At 36.8% G+C, this 23,424-nt stretch overlaps 1 protein-coding gene across 22 annotated transcripts in view; it reads left to right on the top strand.

Moving 5' to 3' along the window:
• Nucleotides 1-23,424, top strand: part of STXBP5L (syntaxin binding protein 5L) — a 422,914-nt gene that overhangs the window by 79,308 nt on the left and 320,182 nt on the right. For all 22 annotated transcript variants that reach the window (XM_067034516.1, XM_067034508.1, XM_067034500.1 and 19 more), the window contains one exon: nt 13,773-13,870. In XM_067034516.1, coding sequence (XP_066890617.1) covers nt 13,773-13,870 — 98 coding nt within the window. The remainder of the gene's footprint in view (nt 1-13,772; nt 13,871-23,424) is intronic.

The raw sequence follows: 23,424 nt of genomic DNA, 5'->3' as shown, positions 1-23,424 counted from the left end.
CACTAGCTGTCTAATTTACATTTGGTAGTGTGTATATGTCCCTGCCACTCTCTCACTTCGTCACAGCCCATCCTTCCCCCTCCCCATATCCTCAAGTCCATGCTCTAGTAGGTCTGTGTTTTATTCCCATCCTACCACTAATCTCTTCATGACATTTTTTTTTCTTAGATTCCATATATATGTGTTAGCATACGGTATTTGTTTTTCTCCTTCTGACTTACTTCACTCTGTATGACCGACTCCAGGTCTATCCACCTCACTACAAATAACTCAGTTTCATTTCTTTTTATGGCTGAGTAATATTCCATTGTATATGTGTGCCACATCTTCTTTATCCATTCATCTGTTGATGGACACTTAGGTTGCTTCCATGTCCTGGCTATCATAAATAGAGTTGCAATAAACATTTTGGTACATGACTCTTTTTGAATTATGGTTTTCTCAGGGTATATGCCTAGTAGTGGGATTGCCGGGTTGTATGGTAGTTCTATTTGTAGTTTTTTAAGGAACCTCCATACTGTTCTCCATAGTGGCTGTATCATTTTACATTCCCACCAACAGAGCAAGAGTGTTCCCTTTTCTCCACACCCTTTCCAGCATTTATTGTTTCTAGAGTTTTTGATGATGGCCAATCTGACCCGTGTGAGATGATATCTCATTGTAGTTTTGATTTGCATTTCTCTAATGATGAATGATGTGGAGCATTCTTTCATGTGTTTGTTGGCAATCTGTATATCTTCTTTGGAGAAATGTCTATTTAGTTCTTCCGCCCATTTTTGGATTGGGTTGTTTGTTTTTTTGTTATTGAGCTGCATGAGTTGCTTATAAATTTTGGATATTAATTCTTTGTTAGTTGCTTCATTTGCAAATATTTTCTCCCATTCTGAGGGTTGTCTTTTGGTCTTGTTTATGGTATCCTTTGCTGTGCAAAAGCTTTTAAGTTTCGGGCTTCCCTGGTGGCGCAGTGGTTGAGAATCCGCCTGCCGATGCGGGAGACACGGGTTCGTGCCCCGGTCCGGGAAGATCCCACATGCCGCGGAGCAACTAAGCCCGTGAGCCATGGCCGCTGGGCCTGCGCGTCCGGAGCCTGTGCTCCGCAACGGGAGAGGCCACAACAGTGAGAGGCCCGCATACCGAAAAAAACAAAAAACAAAAAAACAAAAAAAAAGCTTTTAAGTTTCATTAGATCCCATTTGTTTATTTTTGTTTTTATTTCCATTTCTCTAGGAGATGGGTCAAAAAGGATCTTGTTGTGATTTATGTCATAGAGTGTTCTGCCTATGTTTTCCTCTAAGAGTTTGATAGTGTCTGGCCTTACATTTAGGTCTTTAACCCATTTTGAGTTTATTTTTGTGTGTGGTGTTAGGGAGTGTTCTAATTTCATACTTTTACAGGTAGCTGTCCAGTTTTCCCAGCACCACTTATTGAAGAAGCTGTCTTTTCTCCACTGTGTTTCCTTCCCTCCTTTATCAAAGATAAGGTGACAGTATGTGTGTAGGTTTATCTCTGGGCTTTCTGTCCTGTTCCATTGATCTATATTTCTGTTTTTGTGCCAGTACCACACTGTCATGATTACTGTAGCCTTGTAGTATAGTCTGAAGTCAGGGAGCCTGATTCCTCCAGCTCCATTTTTCGTTCTCAAGATTGCTTTGACTATTCGGGGTCTTTTGTGTTTCCATACAAATTGTGAAATTTTTGGTTCTAGTTCTGTAAAAAATGCCAGTGGTAATTTGATAGGGATTGCATTGAATCTGTAGATTGCTTTGGGTAGTAGAGTCATTTTCACAATGTTGATTCTTCCAATCCAAGAACATGGTATATTTCTCCACCTATTTGTATCATCTTTAATTTCTTTCATCAGTGTCTTATAGTTTTCTGCATACAAGTCTTTTGTCTCCTTAGGTAGGTTTATTCCTAGATATTTTATTATTTTTGTTGCAATGGTAAATGGGAGTGTTTTCTTAATTTCACTCTCAGATTTTTCATCATTAGTGTATAAGAATGCCAGAGATTTCTGTGCATTAATTTTGTATCCTGCTACTTTACCAAATTCATTGATTAGCTCTAGTAGTTTTCTGGTAGCATCCTTAGGATTTTCTATGTATAGTATCATGTCATCTGCAAACAGTGACAGCTTTACTTCTTCTTTTCCTATTTGGATTCCTTTTATTTCTTTTTCTTCTCTGATTGTTGTGGCTAGAACTTCCAAAACTATGTTGAATAAGAGTGGTGAGAGTGGGCAACCTTGTCTTGTTCCTGATCTTAGTGGAAATGGTTTCAGTTTTTCACCATTGAGAACAATGCTGGCTGTGGGTTTGTCATATATAGCCTTTATTATGTTGAGGAAAGTTCCCTCTATGCCTACTTTCTGCAGGGATTTTTTATTTTATTTTATTTTTTTGTGGTACGTGAGCCTCTCACTGTCGCGGCCCCTCCCATTGTGGAGCACAGGTTCCGGACGCACAGGCCCAGTGGCCATGGCTCACGGGCTCAGGTGCTCCGTGGCACGTGAGATCCTCCCAGACTGGGGCATGAACCCGCGTCCCCTGCACCGGCAGGTGGACTCCCAACCACTGCGCCACCAGGGAAGCCCTCTGCAGGGTTTTTATCATAAATGGGTGTTGAATTTTGTTAAAAGCTTTCTCTTCACCTATTGAGATGATCATATGGTTTTTATCCTTCAGTTTGTTGATATGGTGTATCACGTTGATTGATTTGCGTATATTGAAGAATCCTTGCATTCCTGGAATAAACCCCACTTGATCATGGTGTATGGTCCTTTTAATGTGCTGTTGGATTCTGTTTGCTAGTATTTTGTTGAGGATTTTTGCATCTATGTTCATCAGTGGTATTGGCCTGTAGTTTTCTTTCTTTGCGACGTCTTTGTCTGGTTTTGGTATCAGGGTGATGGTGGCCTCATAGAATGAATTTGGGAGTGTTCCTCCCTCTGCTATTTTTTGGAAGAGTTTGAGAAGGATAGGTGTTAGCTGTTCTCTACATGTTTGATAGAATTTGCCTGTGAAGCCATCTGGTCCTGGACTTTTATTTGTTGGAAGAGCTCTGCATTTCTAATAGGATTTTAACAGTTGTGTTGTAACGTTTGTAGTATGAAATAAACATTGGTACAAATGAATATAATTCTATTATTAATCACTAAGTTCTAGTCTAGTGAAAAATATTTTGTCTCCCTAACCATTTTATACATTAGAAAATATTCAATGCTACTGAATAAAACATTTATTTTTGGATTTTGAAAAAATTTGACAGACTTCAAATTAACAACCAAAAATAAAAATGGGGATTTCTCCCCAATTTTATTGGTAATTGGTTACTTTTAGTGGAGGGAAAAGTTGCTGATATTTGTCTGCTTACCTTGTATCTAGATGACTTACCAGATTCTTTTTCATCCAAAAAATTTTAGTAATTTGTTTTTTACTTTCCTATATTTATATATTATTTCAATTTCTTGTCTTACTAAATTAGCTTGAATTTCTAAAAGCTGAACAATAATGGGAATAATGAACATGTATTTCTTCTTCCTGACTTTAATGGGAATACTATACCTTTCTGCTGTTTAGTATTACATTTGTTGTTATTTTTGTTATTGTTAATATTTATCATATATAAGTAGTTTTTCTGTAATCCTATTTTACATAAGATGTTTACTTGGTTTGACTGCTAAATTTTATCAAATGTCTTTGCAGAACTTACTGATATAATCATGAGGTTTTATCTTTTTATTTGTTGATTTAATGAATGTCAGTACATATCCTGATATTGAGCTTTGTGTTAATTTAAATGAGATTAGGCAACCAAACTCTATCTAAACCCAACAGAGACATACTTTAAAATTTTATTTTCTCTTCCATCCTTATGAAAGAAAAAGTACTAATGATCTTTTTCTGACTTTATAAAGAAAATCCACATGTATTTATATTTTTCTGAAAATGCTATGTCAATTTAAATATTATTGTCAGGGGAACACATTAATAAATAAAACAACCAATCAGAATTAGAGACTGCTTAAAAACTAAAGATTGCATTCACAAGAGATAGCATCAATCTGTAAGGTATAGGCTCCTTTTTAGAAATGGCATTTGCAAAGATATTTATATGATGAAGAATATTATTTGCTTTTCTGTGTCTGTATTTTGTCAAGGTTTATTTTGTAAGCCGAAGTGCCCCCAGTTTCAAGGCGAAGGCCTGAAAAACTTAAAATTTAAATTAAGGAAAAGAAAAGGATGAAATATGTTAGTAACAAATGAAATATGAGGTATATGTACATAATTAAATTTTTGGGATAAACAATAATTTGGTCTTGGTTTATCATTGTTAGTATACATTACTGGATTGGATTTACTAGTATCTTATTTAGTATTTTGTACCTATATTCATAAGTATTTACTTTATAATGCTTAAAACAATCTGAAATTATGTATACTGTACTATGTGATGTGTTTCCTGTGAAATCACTAGGACAAACATTTTCATCACTTGTGGCCTTTGCAGCAGCCCATCCCTCTTTCTGTTCCTGGACCCAGGCAACAGCTGATTTGCTTTTAAGTCATTAGGGATTCTTTGAATTTTATGTAAATAGTCTGTCCCTTTCTCTCTCTTTCCCCCTCTGTCTCTTTCTCCTTCCTCTCTCTGAATCTATATACCTGTTGTGTTTAACATATTGAAAGATAATGTGGGCAATTGGGGAAAAGTTTGGGGTTGAATTAGTGACAAAAGCACATAAAAACTTTAAAAATTATGTGGCATGATTGAGTTTGATAAAAATAAAACTAAAATGAAAAAAGAAAATAGGATATAAAATTTTAAAATATTAATGATAAAATCACATTTCTGTTATATCTGCTTACAAATATTTTATAAAATGGGGGTATATTTGGGCATTATTCTAATTTAATTTTTAAAAAAAAATTTTTTGGCCATGCCACGCAGCATGTGGAATCTCAGGTCCCCAACTTGGGATAGAACCCGCGCCCTCTGCATTGGAAGGGTGGAGTCTTAACCACTGTACTGCCAGGGAAGTCCCTCTCCTTTAATTTTAATATCAAGTGCCTTTTAGATCTTTGAGCATGGTGGTTTTCTCATTCTTTCAGGAGATTTAAAAGTCTTAATGAGAAACTGGTACCAATACATCAATTGCCAGTGGCATTTGCATTAGTAGGTATTTTGCCATACTTGTGCATATAGAACAATCTTACCTTTCTATTGCAAAGTGACAGGGTTTCATAGGAACTTGTTATTTTTGTTACCATTATGCCACCCCATGGTGTCTATATGCCTATCATAGTTCTCTTAGTCTTATTCTTCATCCAAGGGAGCAGGAAATCATTCAGCAATATTTTCAGGGATCTAAGATGACATCATATCTAGAGAAGAGCTATGGACATAACACACATATCCCTAAAAACCCTCAAAGTTCAAGCAATTTGGCTGTTATTGGAAACAAATATATTGAAATTGAGGGAATTTTCCCATCAATGGGAGTTGCTCCAGTTACAGTAATAATTGGGTTTTGCTTACCAAAATATGGGTGTCCATGTGAATGTTCTTTTCTGTAGTAGAATAGCCCAGATATTTTATCTCAGATTATATGACTTTATGACTTACTGAACAAATTTTGAGACTGTGGTTAATTTCCAGTTCTGGATCCAAGATCAGGAATGATTTACCCCACTCTACCCTTTCCCCAGAGTGTAACATTTGTACACCTAACCAGGCAAGTGAACTTACATCAGAAAAAGTACATATTATGTAATCTTAAATATTTAGAGGCAAACTGTCTATCTAGAGGAATTTTAAATAGAATAAATTTATTTCATGATTGTAATATTCTATCTTCTGTAATCCATAGGTAGTTTTATTTTCTATATCTGGTAGTTTTCAATTGTTACATTCGTGTTATTAGATGAAGATGGGTATATGATATTAGGAGTTCTATGCTCAGATTATAGAAATGATAGCTTTGGCATATCAATAGTATAGAGATATGATAAATATAAGCATGAATCACTAATACGGTAGCAAGTTGGAATCCTAGTAGTATAGAATCAAAAGCCATATTTGTATCTTTTTAAAAATTAATTAATTATTTTTGGCTGCATTGGGTCTTTGTTGCTGTGTGTGGGCTTTCTCTAGTTGCGGCGAGCGGGGGCTACTCTTTGTTGTGGTGCACAGGCTTCTCACTGAGGTGGCTTCCCTTGTTGCAGAGCACCGGCTCTAGGTGTGAGGGCTTCAGTAGTTGTGGCATGTGGGCTCAGTAGTTGTGGCTTGCAAGCTCTAGAGCACAGGTTTGGTAGTTGTGGCGCACGGGCTTAGTTGCTCCCCGGCATGTGGTATCTTCCTGGACCAGGGCTCGAACCCCTGTTCCCTGCATTGGCAGGTGGATTCTTAACTACTGGGCCACCAGAGAAGTCCCATATTTGCTTCTTTCATTTTTCAGACTAATGAGCAATACTAGGGAACATTTCCCATAAACTAACTTGGTGGTCTAATAAATATTTACTTCTTTTTAGGAATGAATGGTTGGTATGGGTGTTAGGATGACAGTTAAGATGTTTTAACAAGCCATAATAACTGAAGCTTAAACAATGTAGAAGTTTATTTCTCTTCCATGAAATCTGTCTAAGATTAAGCAACCAAGGACTGATTCAATGGCTTTATGGTATCTAGAACCCAACAAGGTCTTTCTATCTTGGTGTTCTACTGTCCTTGACTTATGGCTTTCATCTCATGTTCTAAGATGGCTGACCCAATTCCTGCCATTGAATCCATTTTCCAATTAGTAGAAAAGTGAGAAAAATAAGTTGTATTTGCCCTTATGTTTATGGGTTTATATCATTTCTGCTCTCATTCCTTTGTTTAGAATCTAATCTCGGCTGTGGAGACTGGGAAATATAGTGTGAGCTGGATTGCCATGTGCTGAACTCAAAATTTTCGTACTATAGAAAAAAGGGAGAAGAAGATAGTGGGGAGCAACAGGTAGTCTCTGTCATAGGTGGTTTTGAGGCTGTTTTGAAAATATTATGATAATATTAAGCCCAGTCAGCCAGGCCTAATATGAATTCTTCTTTGTCTCATACTGCCCTTGTTCCACACTGGCGCTTCTGTGTTCTCATTTGTATACTGAGGAAATTAAAATGAAAACTAAACTAAAGCTAAATGTTCAGAATTCCTTCCTAGCTGTGTTGTGGTTAAATTCTGCCAATGGAAGGTGCCAGATTAAAAGACACGAAGAAAGTAAGTCATTTTATTTCTGCTAGTGCCTTTTGCAGTTTCAGCAATGAGTACAAGTTTGTGTCTTTCATTTCAGAGATAGTAACAGCTTCCTAACTCAGGGTGACATGACCAGCGTTTCCACCTATTTGTAACCATCTTTTTTTGCTCCAGATATCTACAGAGATTTGTGTAACTTTTGGTACAGTTGGCCACCTTACCTCATCCCCTGTAATGTTTTGAAGGGAGAATGCTATGGACTGAATTGTGTTGTCCCAAAATTCATATGTTGAAACCCTAACCCCCAGGGTGATAGTATTTTGATATGGGGCCTTTGGGAGTTAATTAGAATTAGATGAGGTCATAAGGATAAGGCCTCATGATGAGATTGGTGGCTTTATAAGAGGAAGAGACAGAGATGCTTATCTCCCCATCATATGAGGACACCGTGAGAAGGTGGCCATCTGCAACCCAGGAAGAGGGCTCTTACCAGCAACTGAATTGGCTAGTAACTTGATCTTGACTTCCTAGCCTTGAGAACTGTGAGAAATAAACATCTCATATAAGCTACCCTGTATTTTGTTATAGCAGCCTGAGCAGACGAATACAGAGAGTAAAACAAAGCAAGAGAAACAAAATAATATTAGGAAAAATTAGATATTTAAGAACCTTTTTATTTGTTGGTGATCAGCTTTGCTTATTACACCAACTGAACATAAACTATAGTATTTCAACAGCCCATTATGATTCTATCTAAAATTGAGCATTTTTGACCTTGACAAATTGTCTTCAGACTCAGTTGTCCTACATTTTTCTCTGCTTCAATTTTTTTTTTTTTTCACTGCATCTGTGTCATTCCAGTTGATAGCCCTGATTCTTTTGAAATCAGCCAGGTATCCCAACTGATCCTAACTTCTTATTGTATACATTGTCTGATGATGCAATATCAGAATATTTGATATTCTTGAGGAGAACAGTATTTTTTTCTGTCAAATTCACCCAGGTAAAGCATACATTTCACTAATTTTTAGTATATTCACAGTTATGTAACAACCACCATAATCAGTTTTAGAACATTTCATCACCCCCAAAACAACTCTGTACTCATTAGCAGTAAATGCCCATTATCCAGAGCCCCTCTCCCCCATTCCTAGGCAACCAGTAATATATTGGGTTGGCCAAAAGGTGCCTTCAGTTTTTAAGTAAAAATTAAAGACACATTTTCATTTTCAACAAGAACTTTACTGAACAACGTATTCACCCTTTTGTTCCCCTACCTTCTGCCATTTTTCAGGCAACTTCATAATTCCATCTTCCCAAAACTTTTAATCTTTTTGAGCAAAGAACTTTTCCAGGTGCCTTTCACAGTCTTCCAGGGAATTGAAATTTCTTCTATTAAGAGAATTTTGTAAAGACCTAAATAACTGGAAATCTGACGGTGCAATGTCTGGTGAACATGGTGGATGAACCAGAACTTCCCAGCCAAGCTGTAACAGTTTTTGCCTAGTCGTCAAAGAAACATGCAGCCTTGCATTATCTTGATGAAAGATTGTGCATTTTCTGTTGACTAATTCTGGATGCTTTTCATCAAGTGCTGCTTTCAGTTGGTCTTACTGGGAGCAGTACTTGTTGGGATTGTTTCATTTTCCAGAAGGAGCTCATAATAGAGGACTCTTCTAATCCCACCGTATAAACAACATCACCTTCTTTGGATGAAGACTGGCCTTTGGTGTGGTTGGTGGTGGTTCATTTCATTTGCCCCAGGATCTCTTCCATTCCACATTATTGTATAGTATCCACTTTTCATCACCCGTCATAATTTGTTTTAAAAATGGAACGTTTTCATTATGTTTAGAGAATCGCATGCGGAAATATGGTCAAGAAGTTTTTTTTCACTTAACTTATGTGGAACCCAAACATCAAAGCAATTAACATAACCAAGCTGGTGCAAATGATTTTCAACTCTTGATTTGGATATTTTGAGTATGTCGGCTATCTCCCGAGTGGTATAACATTGGCTGTTCTCAATTAATGTCTCGATTTGATTGCTGTCAACTTCAGCTGGTCTACCTGACCGTGGAGCATTGTCCAGCGAGAAATCTCCAGCATAAAACTTTGCAAACCACTTTTGACACGTTTGATCAGTCGCAGCACCTTCTCCATACACTGCACAAATCTTTTTTGCATTTCAGTTGCGTTTTTACCTTTCTTGAAATAATACAGCATAATATGCTGAAAACGTTGCTTTCTTTCTTCCATCTTCAATTTTAAAATGGCTACACAAAAATTCACCAATTTTGATGGCTTATTTATTTATTTATTTTTGGCTGTGTTGGGTCTTCGTTTCTGTGCGAGGGCTTTCTCCAGTTGCAGCAAGCGGGAGCCACTCTTCATCGCGGTGCACAGGCCTCTCACTATCGCGGCCTCTCTTGTTGTGGAGCACAGGCTCCAGACGCGCAGGCTCAGTAGTTGTGGCTCACGGGCCTAGTTGCTCCGTGGCATGTGGGATCTTCCCAGACCAGGGCTCGAACCCGTGTCCCCTGCATTGTCAGGCAGATTCTCAACCACTGTGCCACCAGAGAAGCCCTTGATGACTTTTAAAAAATGCACACTGATGTGACAGCTGTCACATACAATCTAACAAAATTTTTTTGAATGGAGTTAAAGATGACTAAGAGCTACTTGAGCCATCTTACAGAAAAAATGGAATGAACCTTTTGGCCAACCCAATAATTTCTGTCTCTATAGATTTTTCTATTCTGTACATTCCATGTAAGTGGAATTATACAATATATGACTGGCTTCTTTCATTTTCAAGGTACATCCCTGTTGTAGCATGTATCATACTTCAGTTGCTTTTATTGATGAATAATATTCCATTGTACAGACATACCAAATTTCATCTACTCATTCATCATTTGATGAATATTTGAGTTGTTTCTACTTTTTGAATATTTTGAGTCATGTTGCTATGAATATTTATATAAAAGTTTATATGGATTTCTTTTTTATTTTCCTTGGTTATATACCCAGGAGTGGAATCACTGGGTTTTAGGGTAACTCTATTTCACATTTTGAGGAAATGCCAAATTATTTTGCAAAGAAACTACATGATTTTACATTTCTACCAGCAATGTATTAAGGCTCCAATTTCTCTACGTCTTAGTCAACCTGTATTAATATCTTTTTTTGTAGCCATCCTAGTGAGTATGCAGTTATAGCTCATTGTGGATATCATTTGCAGTTCCCTAATGGCTAATGATGTTGAGCATCTTACCATGTACTTATTGGTCATTTATATATATTTTTTGGATAGGTGTCTATTAAGATCCTTTGCCCATTTTTTAAATTGAGTTATTTGTCTTTTTATTATTGAGTTGTAAGAGTTCTTTATTCTGGATATAAATTCCTTATCAGATATATGATTTGCAAATATTTTCTCGCATTCTTTGGGTTGTCTTTTTACTTTCTTGATAGTATCTTCTACAGCACAAAAGTTTTTAATTCTCACGAGGTTCAATTTATCTATTTTTCATTTTATTGCTTGTGCTTTTTGGGTCATATGTAAGAAAACGTTGACTAATCCTAAGTCACTAAGATTTAAGCATATGTTTTCTTCTAAAATTTTTTATAGTTTTGACCCTTACATTTATATCTATGATCCATTTTGAGTTAGTTTGTATATATGAGTCGAACTTGATTCTTTTGCATGTTGATATCCAGTTGTTGCAGTATCATTTGTTAAAAGACTGTTCATTTCTCATTGAATTGTCTTAGCACCCTTGGCAATAATCAACTGACTGAAAATGTGAACATTTATTTCTGGAATCTCAATGCTGTTCCATTGATCTAAATGTTTATCCTATGCCAGATCCTCATTTTCTTGATTACTGTAGACTTGTCTAAATTTTAAAAATGTGAATGCTCCAACTTTGTTCTTCCTTTTCAAGATCATTTTGGTATTCTGGGCCTCTTGAATACCCATATGAATCTAAGGGTCAACTTGTCAATTTCTGCAAAAAAAAAAGCCAGCTGGGGTTTTGTTAGGGATTGCATTGATTCTGAAGATCAATCTGTGGAGTATTGTCACCTTAACAATAGTGAGTATTTTAATCTATGGGTGTGAGAAGCCTTTCCTTTTATTTAGGTTGTCTTAAATTTTTTCAAAAGTGTTTTGTAGTTTATAGCATGTAAGTTTTGTACTTCTTTTGTTCATTTTATTACTGAATATTTTATTCCTTTGGCTGCTATTGTAAATGAAATTGTTCTCTTAATTTCATTTTTGGATAGTGCATTGCTAGTATATAGAAATATAATTGATTTTTACATTAATTTTATAATCTTGCTTAACTTCTTTATTAGTTCTAGTAATTTTTCAGTGTATTTCTTAGGCTTATATACACAAGATCATGTCATCTGCAGTTAGTTTTAGTTCCTTTTTCAAAAAAATCTGATGTCTTTCTTTTTTTGTTGCCTAATTGCCCTGGATAGGATGTAGAAGTGGCAAGAGCAGACATACATGTTTCATTCCTGATCTTAGAGGGGAAGCATTTATTCTTTAACTAATTAGTATGTTGTTAGCTGTAGGTTTTTGTACATGCCATTTATCAGATTGAGGAAGTTCTCTACAGTTCTATTTATTCAGTGCTTTTTAACATGAATGGGTGTTGGGTTTTCTGAAATAATTTTTCTGCGTCTCTTGAGGTGACCATGTGATTTTTGTCCTTTGTTCTATTGAGATAGGATATTACATTAATTTTTTGATGTTAAACCAACCTTGCATTCCTGGGATAAATTCTACCAAGTCATATTGTATTTCCTTTTTATATGTTGCTGGAATTGGTTTGCTAATATTTTATTGGGGATTTTTATACCTATATTAATTAAGAATTAATGGTATTTAGTTTTCTTGTGATGACTTTGTTTCTGGGATCAGGGTAATATTGGCCATAGAATGAGTTGGGAAGTGTTCCCACCTGTTCTATTTTTTTTGAGAGAAACTATATTCTGATTATTGTTATCCACATTGATCTGCATGAAGATTATGAATATCGTCCTGTTGACAATTCTGTTTATAAGTCAAAATAAGAAGGACAGTTCAGAATCAAAAGGGAAACACCTCAGTTAAGGATCATGAATAGAAAATGGGTTTTCTTAGTAATAATTTTTTAACCAACTTAGTTGAGAATTCTTTGGAGGTTATAGAACAGTAGTTGGTTGGTTAAAGACATTGTGATATATTCATACTATAATAAGCTCTTTAACCTTTAAATAGGTTGAAGCATTATACATCTAAACATTTTTTTGTGGAAATATTTCTATGATATACTGCTAAGTGAGAAAACCAGATTACAGATCTGGTTATATATTAGTTAATATGCATATGCGTTCGTATATGCTTTAAAAGAAAATGAGGAGTTTATGCAATGAACTCCTTACTGTGTTTTCTCTGGGGAATGAGTTTTAGATAAACTACTTGCTATAGTTAATCTTTTCATCTTCAAATATTTACAAAAGCCATATTTTATTATACAGATATTTCCATTAAAAATAGTTTTGGGGGCACTAAATATGTGGCTGAACGAGGTATAGAATCCCTTTTATCCTGACCTATGTGGGTCCTCTATTTTTTTTGAAAAGTTATAGCACATTTCATATTGAAATTAGTTCCTGTCTGGTATTTAATATTCCTTTTTTACATGTTAGTCTTATCTCTTTTGTGATATTATGAACTCTATATTTTTCTTTCCTTTCTTTCCTGCTGTGTTATTATGAAAGCTTTCAAACATACAGAGGAGTTGAAAGAATTATACTGGAACACTCATATATGTATTTATATGTTGTCACAAATTTTATTATACTGTTTGGTGAGTTTTGACTAAAGTATATACATGTGTAATTCAAACCTTGTCAAAATATAGAATATTACCTTCACTCAATAAAGTTCCTTCATACCCCTTCCAGTCAGTACTCAAGTCAACCACTGTTCTGATATTTTTCACCATAGGTTAGTTTTACTTGTTTAGAATTTAATATAAATGTAATCATACTGTATGTACTCTTTGTGTATTGCTTCTTTTACTTAGCATAATATATTTGAGAATCATCCATGTTTTGGCTTCTGTCATTAGTTTTTATCTTTTAATTGTTGAGTAGTATTCTATTGTATGCATATACCACAGTTTTGTTTTTGAATTTTCTTGTTGATTGTCACTTGGGCTGTTTCTAGGTTGTTATGTATAAAGCTGTTAGGGGCATACTTATACAAATTATTATGTGGGCATATGCTCTTCATTTCCTTGGGTACCTAGGAGTGGAATTTCTAGGTCATAGGACAGGTATATGTTTAGTTTTTAAAGAACTACAGCACATTTTTCTAAAGTGGTTGTGTCATTTTACACTCCCACCAACAATACTTGGTAGTAGTTTTAAAAAAGTTAAATAAATAATTATTTTAGTCATTCTGGTGGTTGGATAGTGGTATCTTGTTGTGATTTAAATTTTTATTTCCCTGATGACTATTTTCACTGTTTTCTCTCTTTCAGACAGTTCGGCATGGTTTTCCTTATCAGCCCACAGCATTAGCCTTTGATCCAGTTCAGAAAATCTTGGCTATTGGGACAAGAACAGGTGCTATACGAATGTATCCTTAATTTTTGGTTCATTATTTGCTATATTAATACCAATTACATTTCCTTAAATATTTAGGTAAGTGAAATATTTATGACCAAATAAAGTTTATTGTTTCTTTAGCAATGAGTAACCCACATCATCAAATTTATTGGCATATATTTAATATCTGTGAGATAAGTATTGATGCTCCTTTTAAAATCCCTGATATTGGTGATTTGTGTCTTCTACTTTTTCCTGATTAGTCTGGCTAGAAGCTTATCAGCTGCACTGATTTGCATAAGAACCAACTTTTGGTTTCATTGCTTTTCTGTATTGTTTTCCTATATTTTATTTCATTGATTCCTGGTTTGATTTTTTAAATTTTCCTTTGTTGATTAATCTTGGGTTTCATTTTATCTTTTTCTAGTGTTTCAAGGTGGAAACTGAAGTCACAGATTTGAGAACTTTCTTCTTTTCTAATATATGCCTGTAGGGCTGTGAATTTCCTCCCAAATTTTGTTTTAGTGTCATCCCGTTTCTGTAAATGTTTACCTCTAAGAGTTTTATAGTGTCTGGCCTTACAGCTAGGTCTTTAATCCATTTTGAGTTTATTTTTGTGTATGGTGTTAGGAAGTGTTCTAATTTCATACTTTTACATGTAGCTGTCCAGTTTTCTCAGCACCACTTATTGAAGAGGCTGTCTTTTCTACATTGTATATTCTTGCCTCCTTTATCAAAGATAAGATGACCCTATGTGCATGGGTTTATCTCTGGGCTTTCTATCCTGTTCCATTGCTCAGTATTTCTGTCTTTGTGCCAGTACCATACTGTCTTGATTACTGTAGCTTTGTAGTTTAGTCTGAAGTCAGGGAGCCTGATTCCTCCAGCTCCATTTTTCTTTCTCAAGATTGCTTTGGCTCTTCAGGGTCTTTTGTGTTTCTATACAAATTGTGAAATTTTTTGTTCTAGTTCTGTGAAAAATGCCAGTGGTAGTTTGATAGGGATTGCATTGAATCTGTAGATTGCTTTGGATGGTAGAGTCATTTTCACAATGTTGATTCTTCCAATTCAAGAACATGGTATATTTCTCCATCTGTTGGTATCATCTTTAATTTCTTTCATCAGTGTCATATAGTTTTCTGCATATAGGTCTTTTGTCTCCTTAGGTAGGTTTATTCCTAGGTATTTTATTCTTTTTGTTGCAGTGGTAAATGGGAGTGTTTCCTTAATTTCTCTTTCAGATTTTTCATCATTAGTGTATAGGAATGCAAGAGATTTCTGTGCAGTAATTTTGTATCCTGCTACTTTACTAAATTCATTGATTAGCTCTAGTAGTTTTCTGGTAGCATCTTTAGGATTCTCTATGTGTAGTATCATATCATCTGCAAACAGTGACAATTTTTCTTCTTTACCGATTTGTATTCCTTTTATTTCTTTTTCTTCTCTGATTGCTGTGGCTAAAACTTCCAAAACTATGTTGAATAATAGTGATGACAGTGGACATCCTTGTCTTGTTCCTGATTTTCGAGGAAATAGTTTCAGTTTTTCACCATTGAGAATGATGTTGGCTGTGGGTTTGTCATATATGGCCTTTAATATGTTGAGGTAAGTTCCCTCTGTGCCTACTTTCTGGAGAGTTTTTATCATAAATGGGTGTTGAATTTTGTCAAAAGCTTTTTCTTCACCTATTGAGATAATCATATGGCTTTTATCCTTCAGTTTGTTATTATGGTGTATCACATTGATTGAATTGCATATATTGAAGAATGCTTGCATTCCTGGGATAAACCCCACTTGATCATGGTGTATGATCCTTTTAATGTGCTATTGGATTCTGTTTGCTAGTATTTTGTTGAGGATTTTTGCATCTATGTTCATTAATGATATTGGTCTGTAGTTTTCTTTTTTTGTGACATCTTTGTCTGGTTTTGGTATCAGGGTGGTGGCCTCATAGAATGAGTTTGGGAGTGTTCATCTCTCCACTATTTTTTGGAAGAGTTTGAGAAGGATAGGTGTTAGCTGTTCTCTAAATGTTTGATAGAATTTGCCTGTGAAGCCATCTGGTCCTGGGCTTTTGTTTGTTTGAAAATTTTTTTTTTTTTCCAGTATGCGGGCCTCTCAGTGTTGTGGCCTCTCCTGTTGCGGAGCACAGGTTCTGGATGCACAGGCTCAGCAGCCATGGCTCACGGGCCTAACCGCTCCTCGGCACATGGGATCTTCCCGGACCCGGGCACAAACCCGTGTCCCCTGCATCAGCAGGCAGATTCTCAACCACTGCGCCACCAGTGAAGCCCTGTTTGAAGTTTTTTTTGTTTTGTTTTGTTTTTTTTCTTGTGGTACGCGGGCCTCTCACTGCTGTGGCCTCTACCATTGCGGAGCACAGGCTCCCCGGATGCACAGGCTCAGCGGCCACGGCCCACGGGCCCAGCTGCTCTGCGGCATGCAGGATCCTCCTGGACTGGGGCACGAACCCGCGTCCCTTTCATCGGCAGATGGACTCCCAACCACTGCGCCACCAGGGAAGCCCCCGTTTGAAGATTTTAATCACAGTTTCAATTGCAGTGCTTGTGATTGGTCTGTTTATATTTTCTGTTTCTTCCTGGTTCAGTTTCGGAAGGTTGTGCTTTTCTACGAAGTTGTCCATTTCTTCCAGGTTGTCCATTTTATTGTCATATTGTTGCTTGTAGTAATCTCTCATGATTCTATTATTTCTTTTTTTTAAAAACATCATTATTGGAGTATAATTGCTTTACAATGGTGTGTTAGTTTCTGCTTTATAACAAAGTGAATCGGCCATACATATACATATATCACCATATCCCCTCCCTCTTGCATCTCCCTCCCACCCTTCCTATCCCATCCCTCTAGGTGGTCACAAACCTTTATGTATTTCTGCAGTGTCTGTTTTTACTTCGTTTTCATTTCTAATTCTGTTGATTTGAGTCTTCTCCCTTTTTTCTTGATGAGTCTTGCTAATGTTTTATCAATTTTGTTTATCTTCTCAAAGAACCAGCTTTTTGTTTTCTTGATCTTTGCTATTGTTTCCTTCATTTATTTTTTATTTTTTTCTGTTCTCATCTTTATGATAACTTTCCTTCTGCCAACTTTGGTTTTTTTACGTTCTTCTCTAATTGTTTTAGGAATAAGGTTAGGTTGTTTATTTGAGATTGTTCTTGTTTCTTGAGGTAGGATTGTATTGCTATAAACTTCCCTCTTAGAATTGCTTTTGCTGCATCACATAGGTTTTGAGTCATCGTGTTTTCATTGTCATTTGTTTCTAGATAATTTTGATTTCCTCTTTGATTTCTTCAGTGATCTCTTGGTTATTTAGTAGCATATTGTTTAGCCTCCATGTGTTTGTATTTTTTACAGTTTTTTCCTTTAATTGATATCTAGTCTCATAACGTTGTGGTCAGGAAAGATACTTGATATGATATCAATTTTCTTAAATTTACAAAGGCTTAATTTGTGACCCAAGGTGTGGTCTCTCCTGGAGAATGTTCCATAAGCACTTGAGAAGAAAGTGTGTTCTGTTTTTGGATGGAATGTCCTAAAAATATCAATTAAGTCCATCTTGTTTAATGTGTCATTTAAAGCTTGTGTGTCCTTATTTTTATTTTGGATGATCTGTCCATTGGTGTGTTAAAGTCCCCTACTATGATTGTGTTACTGTCGATTTCCCCTTTTCTGGCTGTTAGCATTTGCCTTATATACTGAGGTGCTCCTGTGCTGGGTGCATAAATATTTGCAATTGTTATATCTTCTTCTTTGATTGATCCCTTGATCATTATGTAGTGTCCTTCTTTGTTTCTTGTATTAGTCTTTATTTTAAAGTTTATTTTGTTTGATATGAGAATTGCTACTCCAGCTTTCTTTTGTTTTCCATTTGCATGGAATATCTTTTTCCATCCCCTCACTATCAGTCTGTATGTGTTCCTAGGTCTGAAGTGGGTCTCTTGTAGACAACATGTATACAGGTCTTGTTTTTGTATGCATTCAGCCTGTCTTTGTCTTTTGGTTGGAGCATTTAATCCATTTACATTTTAGGTAATTATTGATAAGTATGTTCCTATTACCAGTTTCTTATTTGTTTTGGCTTTGTTTTTGTAGGTCTTTTCCTTCTCTTGTGTTTCCTGTGTAGAGAAGTTCCTTTAGCATTTGTTGTAAAGCTGGTTTGGTGGTGCTGAATTCCCTTAACTTTTGCTTATTTGTAAAGGTTTTAATTTCTCCATCAAATCTGAATGACATCCTTGCTGGGTAGAGTAATCTTTGTTGTAAGTTTTTCCCTTTCATCACTTTAAATATGTCCTGCCACTTCCTCTGGCTTGCAGAGTTTCTGCTGAAATATCAGCTGTTAATCTTATGGGGATTCCCTTGTATGTTATTTGTTGTTTTTCCTTGCCGCTTTTAATGTTCTTTCTTTGTATTTAATTTTGATAGTTTGATTAATTTGTGTCTTGGCATGTTTCTCCTTGGATTTATCCTGTATGAGACTCTCTGTGCTTTCTGGACTTTACTATTTCCTTTCCCATGTTAAGGAAATTTTCAACTATAATCTCTTCAAATATATTCTCAGTCCCTTTCTTTTTCTCTTCTTCTTCTGGGACCCCTATAATTCGAATGTTGGTGCATTTAATGTTGTCCCAGAGGTCTCTGAGACTGTCCTTAATTGTTTTCATTCTTTTTTCTTTATTCTGCTCTGTGGTAGTTATTTCCACTATTTTATATTCCAGGTTACTTATCCATTCTTCTGCCTCAGTTATTCTGCTATTGATTCCTTCTAGAGAATTTTAAATTTCATTTATTGTGGTGTTCATCGTTGTTTGTTTGCCCTTTAGTTCTCCTAGGTCCTTGTTAAACATTTCTTATATTTTCTCCATTCTATTTCCAAGATTTTTTATTATCTTTACTATCATTACTCTGAATTCTTTTTCAGGTAGACTGCCTATTTCCTCTTCATTTCTTTGGTCTGGTTGCTTTTACCTTGCTCCTTCATCTGTTGCATATTTCTCTGTTTTCTCATTTTGCCTAACATACTGTGTTTGGAGTCTCCTTTCACAGGCTGCAGATTTGTAGTTCCCATTGTTTTTAGTGTCTGCCCCCAGTGGGTAAGGTTGGTCAGTGGGTTGTGTAGGCTTCCTGGTGGAGGAGACTGGTGACGGTGTCCTGGTGGCTGGGGCTGGATATTGTCTTTCTGGTGGGCAGTGCTGCATCCAGCGGTGTGATTTGGTGTGTCTGTGAACTTAGTATTATTTTAGGCATCCCTCTGCTAATGGGTGGGGTTGTGTTCCTGTTTTGCTAGTTGTTTGCCTTGGGGTGTCCAGCACTGGAGCTTGCTCGCCATTGGGTGGAGCTGGGTCTTAGTGCTGAGATGGAGATCTCTGTGAGAGCTCTTGCTGATTGATATTACGTGGGGCTCGAGGTCTCTGGTGGTCCAATGTCCTGAATACGACTGTCCTACCTCAGAGGCTCAGGCCTGGCACCAGCCTGGAGTACCAAGATCCTGTCAGCCACATGGCTCAGAAGAAAAGGAAGAAAAAAAAAAAATTAATAATAAATAAAGAAATAAAATTAAATAATTAAAATTAAAAATTATTAAAATAAGAAAGTAATAAAAAAGAACAGAGCAACCAAACCAATAAAAAAAATCCACCAATGGTAAAAAGCACTTAAAACTATACTAAGATAAAGATAAAAATCAGAAACAAGTCAGTTGCAGACAGCAAACCCCAAGTCTACAGTTGCTCCCAAAGTCCACCGCCTCAAGTTTGGGTTGATTTGTTGTCTATTCAGGTATTCCACAGATGTAGTGTATCTCAGGTTGATTGTGGAGATATAATCCACTGCTCCTGAGGCTGCATGGAGAAATTTCCATTTCTCTTCTTTGTTCCCAGAGCTCCTGAGGTTCAGCTTTGGTTTTGGCCCCACCTCTGCGTATAAGTTGCCCTCAGGCTTATGTTCCCACCCAAACAAGATGGGGTTAGAGCACCAGCTGATTAGCGGGCTCTGACTCACTCATGCAGTTTGGAGGGAGGGGTACAGTCATAATTGGAATGCGGGGTGAGCCTGCAGCAGCAGAGGCCACTGTGACACTTCAACAGCCTGAGGCATGCTGTGTGTTCTCCTGGGAAAGTTGTCCCTGGATCATGGGACTGTGGCAGTGGCAGGCTGCACAGGCTCCTGGGGAGTGGGTTGGGGGGAGGGCGTGTGGATAGTGATCTGTGCTTGCACACAGGATTCTTTTTTTTTTTTTTTTTTTTTGCGGTATGCGACCCTCACTGTTGTGGTCTCTCCCATTGCGGAGCACAGGCTCTGGACGTGCAGGCTCAGCAGCCACGGCTCACGGGCCCAGCCGGTCCGCAGCATGTGGGATCTTCCCGGACCGGGGCACAAACCTGTGTCCCCTGCATAGGCAGGTGGACTCTCAACCACTGCGCCACCAGGGAAGCCTGCTCACAGGATTTTTGATGGCTGCAGCAGCAGCGTTAGCGTTTCATGCCAGTTTCTGGTGTCCGAGCTGATAGCTGCAGCTCATGCCCATCTCTCGATCTCGTTTAGGCAGTGCTCTGCCTTCTGTGGGCAGACAGGGAAGGAATCCCCTCTCCTCACGCACCCTGAAACAACGATCTCTTGCCTCTTCGGCCAGTCCAGAGTTTTTCCTGGACTCCCTCCCTGCTAGCTGTGGTGCACTAGCCCCCTTCAGGCTGTATTCATGCAGCCAACCCCAGTCCTCTTCCTGGGGTCTGACTTCCAAAGCCCGAGCCTCAGCTCCCAGCCCCCACCCACCCCAGCGGGTAAGCAGACAAGCCTCTCAGGGTGGTGAGTGCTGGCCGGCACTGATCCTCTGTGTTGGAATATCTCCATTTCACTCTCTTCACCCCTGTTGCTGCCCACTCCTCCGTGGCTCCGAAGTTTCCCCCGCCCACCCCCTGTCTCCACCAGTGAAGGGGTTTCCTATTGAGTGGAAACTTCCTCCTTCACAGCTCCCTCCCAGAGGTGCAGGTCCCATCCCTATTCTTTTGTCTCTGTTACTTTTTTTCTTTTGCCCTACCCTGGTACGTGGGGATTTTCTTGCCTTTTGGGAAGTCTGAGGTCTTTTGCCAGCATTCAGTAGGTGTTCTACAAGAGTTGTTCCACATGTAGATGTATTTCTGATATATTTGTGGGTAGGAAGGTGATCTTCGTGTCTTACTCCTCTGCCATCTTGAAGGTCCCTTGTTTATCTGTTTTATATATAGTAGTTTGTATCTGCTAATCCCAAACTCCTAATTTATCCCTCCCTCTCTTTTCCCCTTTGGTAACCATGTTTGTTTTCTATGTCTGTGAGTCTGTTTCTGTTTTGTAAATAAATTCATTTGTATCATATTTTAGATTCCACATATAAGTGATATAATATGATATTTGTCTTCTTCCAGTCTTTAACTTATTTTTTCACCCTCTTAACAGGGCCTTTCAGAGTTCAGTTTATCAGTTTTTACTTTATAGGTGCTGGGAGCTGAGGCTCGGGCTTCGGAGGTCAGACCCCAGGGATAGGACTGGGTTTGGCTGTGTGAACACAGCCTGAAGTGCACTACAGCTAGCCAGGAGGGAGTCCAGGAAAAACTCTGGACCTGCCTAAGAGGCAAGAGACCATTGTTTTGGGGTGCTTGAGGAGAGGGAATTCCTTCCCTGTCTGCCCACAGAAGGCAGAGCACTGCCTAAATGAGCTCCAGAGACAGGTGTGAGCCACGGCTGCCATCTCGGACACCAGAGACTGGCATGTGCTCTTTTGGTATCACCTTTTAGAATTCTTTGTCTAACCTTGGATCTTAATTATTTTCTTTCATTTTTTTCCAAAAATTTTATAGTTATACATTTTATATTTAAATACAGGTTCCATTTTGAGTTAACTTTTTATTTGTATTGTCTTTATCTGCTTTCGGTATTAGGGTAATACTGGGTTCATAAAATGAATTGAGAAGTGTTCCCTCTGCTTCTGTTTTCTGTAATAGCTTTTATAAAATTAGTGTTAATTCTTTAAGTGTTTGGAAGAGTTTTCTAATGAGAGTACCTGGGCCTAGAGATTATAAGATTTTTTTATTACAGTTTCACTTTTAAAAATTAGTTTTAGGACTATTTTAGCTTTCTATTTTATCTTGTTAATTTGCATAGTTTGTAGTCTTACTAGTGGTTTTTCAATTTTACTGATTTTTTGTTTTTGAGGAGCTAGCTTTTTGTTTAATTGATTTTCTCTGTTTTATTCTTTTCAATTTTTTTTCTGAATCATCTTTATTATTTTCTTTCTTTTGTTTGAGATTATTTTGCTCTTTTTTCCAAGTTTTTTGAAATAGGAACCTACGTTATTGATTTGATTCCCTTTCTCTTTCCTAAGGTATACATTTAGTGTTATTAATTCTCCTCTCAGCATGGCTTTAACTGGTTTCCACAAATTTTGATATGTGCATTTGAATTTTCATTCAATCATATGTAGTTTTAAAAATCACCTTTGAGACTTCTTTGAACCATCAGTTACTTAGAAGTATTTTAACTAATTGGCAACTGTTTGGAAGTTTTCTTGTTATTGATTTCTAGTTTTGATACCATTATGGTCAGAAAACACACTCTTTATGATTTCAGTTCTTTTAAATTTGTTAAGATTTGTTTTTTGGCCTAGGATATGATATGTCTTGGTGGATACTCTATGGACTATGGAAAAACATGTGCATTCTTTTCTTGTTGAGTGGAATGTTTTCTATTTGTCAACTAGATATTGTTGGTTGATTGTGTTGTTGAGTTCCGTATTCTTGATAATTTTTTGTCTGAGAATTCTTGTCAAATCCTGAAAGTAGAGTGAATTAGGTTCTCCAAACTCTAATTTTGGATATATTTATTACTTTCTAACATCATTAGTTTTTGCTTTCTGTATTTTGAGAGTCTGTGGTTTGGTGTGCACACATTTAGGATTGTTATATCCTCCATGGATTGATCCCTTTACCATTATGTAATGTCTTTACTTACCTCCAGTAATTTTCTTTGCTGTATAATTGACTTTATGTGATCTTAGTATAACCACTCCTACTTTTTTAAAACAAATTAATGTTTACATGTTATCTCTATTTCCATTCTTTTACTGTAAACTTACTTATGTCATTGTATTTGAAGTGAGTTTATTGTATACAGCATATTGTTGGATCATTTTCTTTTTTTATTGAGGTGTAATTGACATAACATTATCTTAAGTTCAGGTGTACAGCATAATGATTCAGTATCTGTATATATTGTGACATAATCACCACAATAAGTCTAGTTAATGTGTGTCACCACACATAGTTACAAACTTTTTTTTTCTTCTGATGAGAACTTTAAAGATCTACTCTCTTAGTAACTTTCAAATATACAGTAGAGTATTATTAACTATAATCACCAGGCTATGCATTACCTTCTCAGATCTTATTTGTTTTATAAAGGAAGTTTGACCTTTTGACCACCTTCATTGATTCTTCCCACCCCACACCTCCACCTTTGGCAACCACCAATCTGTTCTCTATATCTATGTGTTCAGTATTTCTGTTTGTTTGGTTTTTAGATTCCACTACAAATGAGATT

The sequence above is a fragment of the Kogia breviceps genome, chromosome 5 (genome assembly GCF_026419965.1).
Source record: "Kogia breviceps isolate mKogBre1 chromosome 5, mKogBre1 haplotype 1, whole genome shotgun sequence".
Classification (NCBI taxonomy): domain Eukaryota; kingdom Metazoa; phylum Chordata; class Mammalia; order Artiodactyla; family Physeteridae; genus Kogia; species Kogia breviceps.
This window is presented reverse-complemented; position numbering and strand designations above follow the sequence as displayed.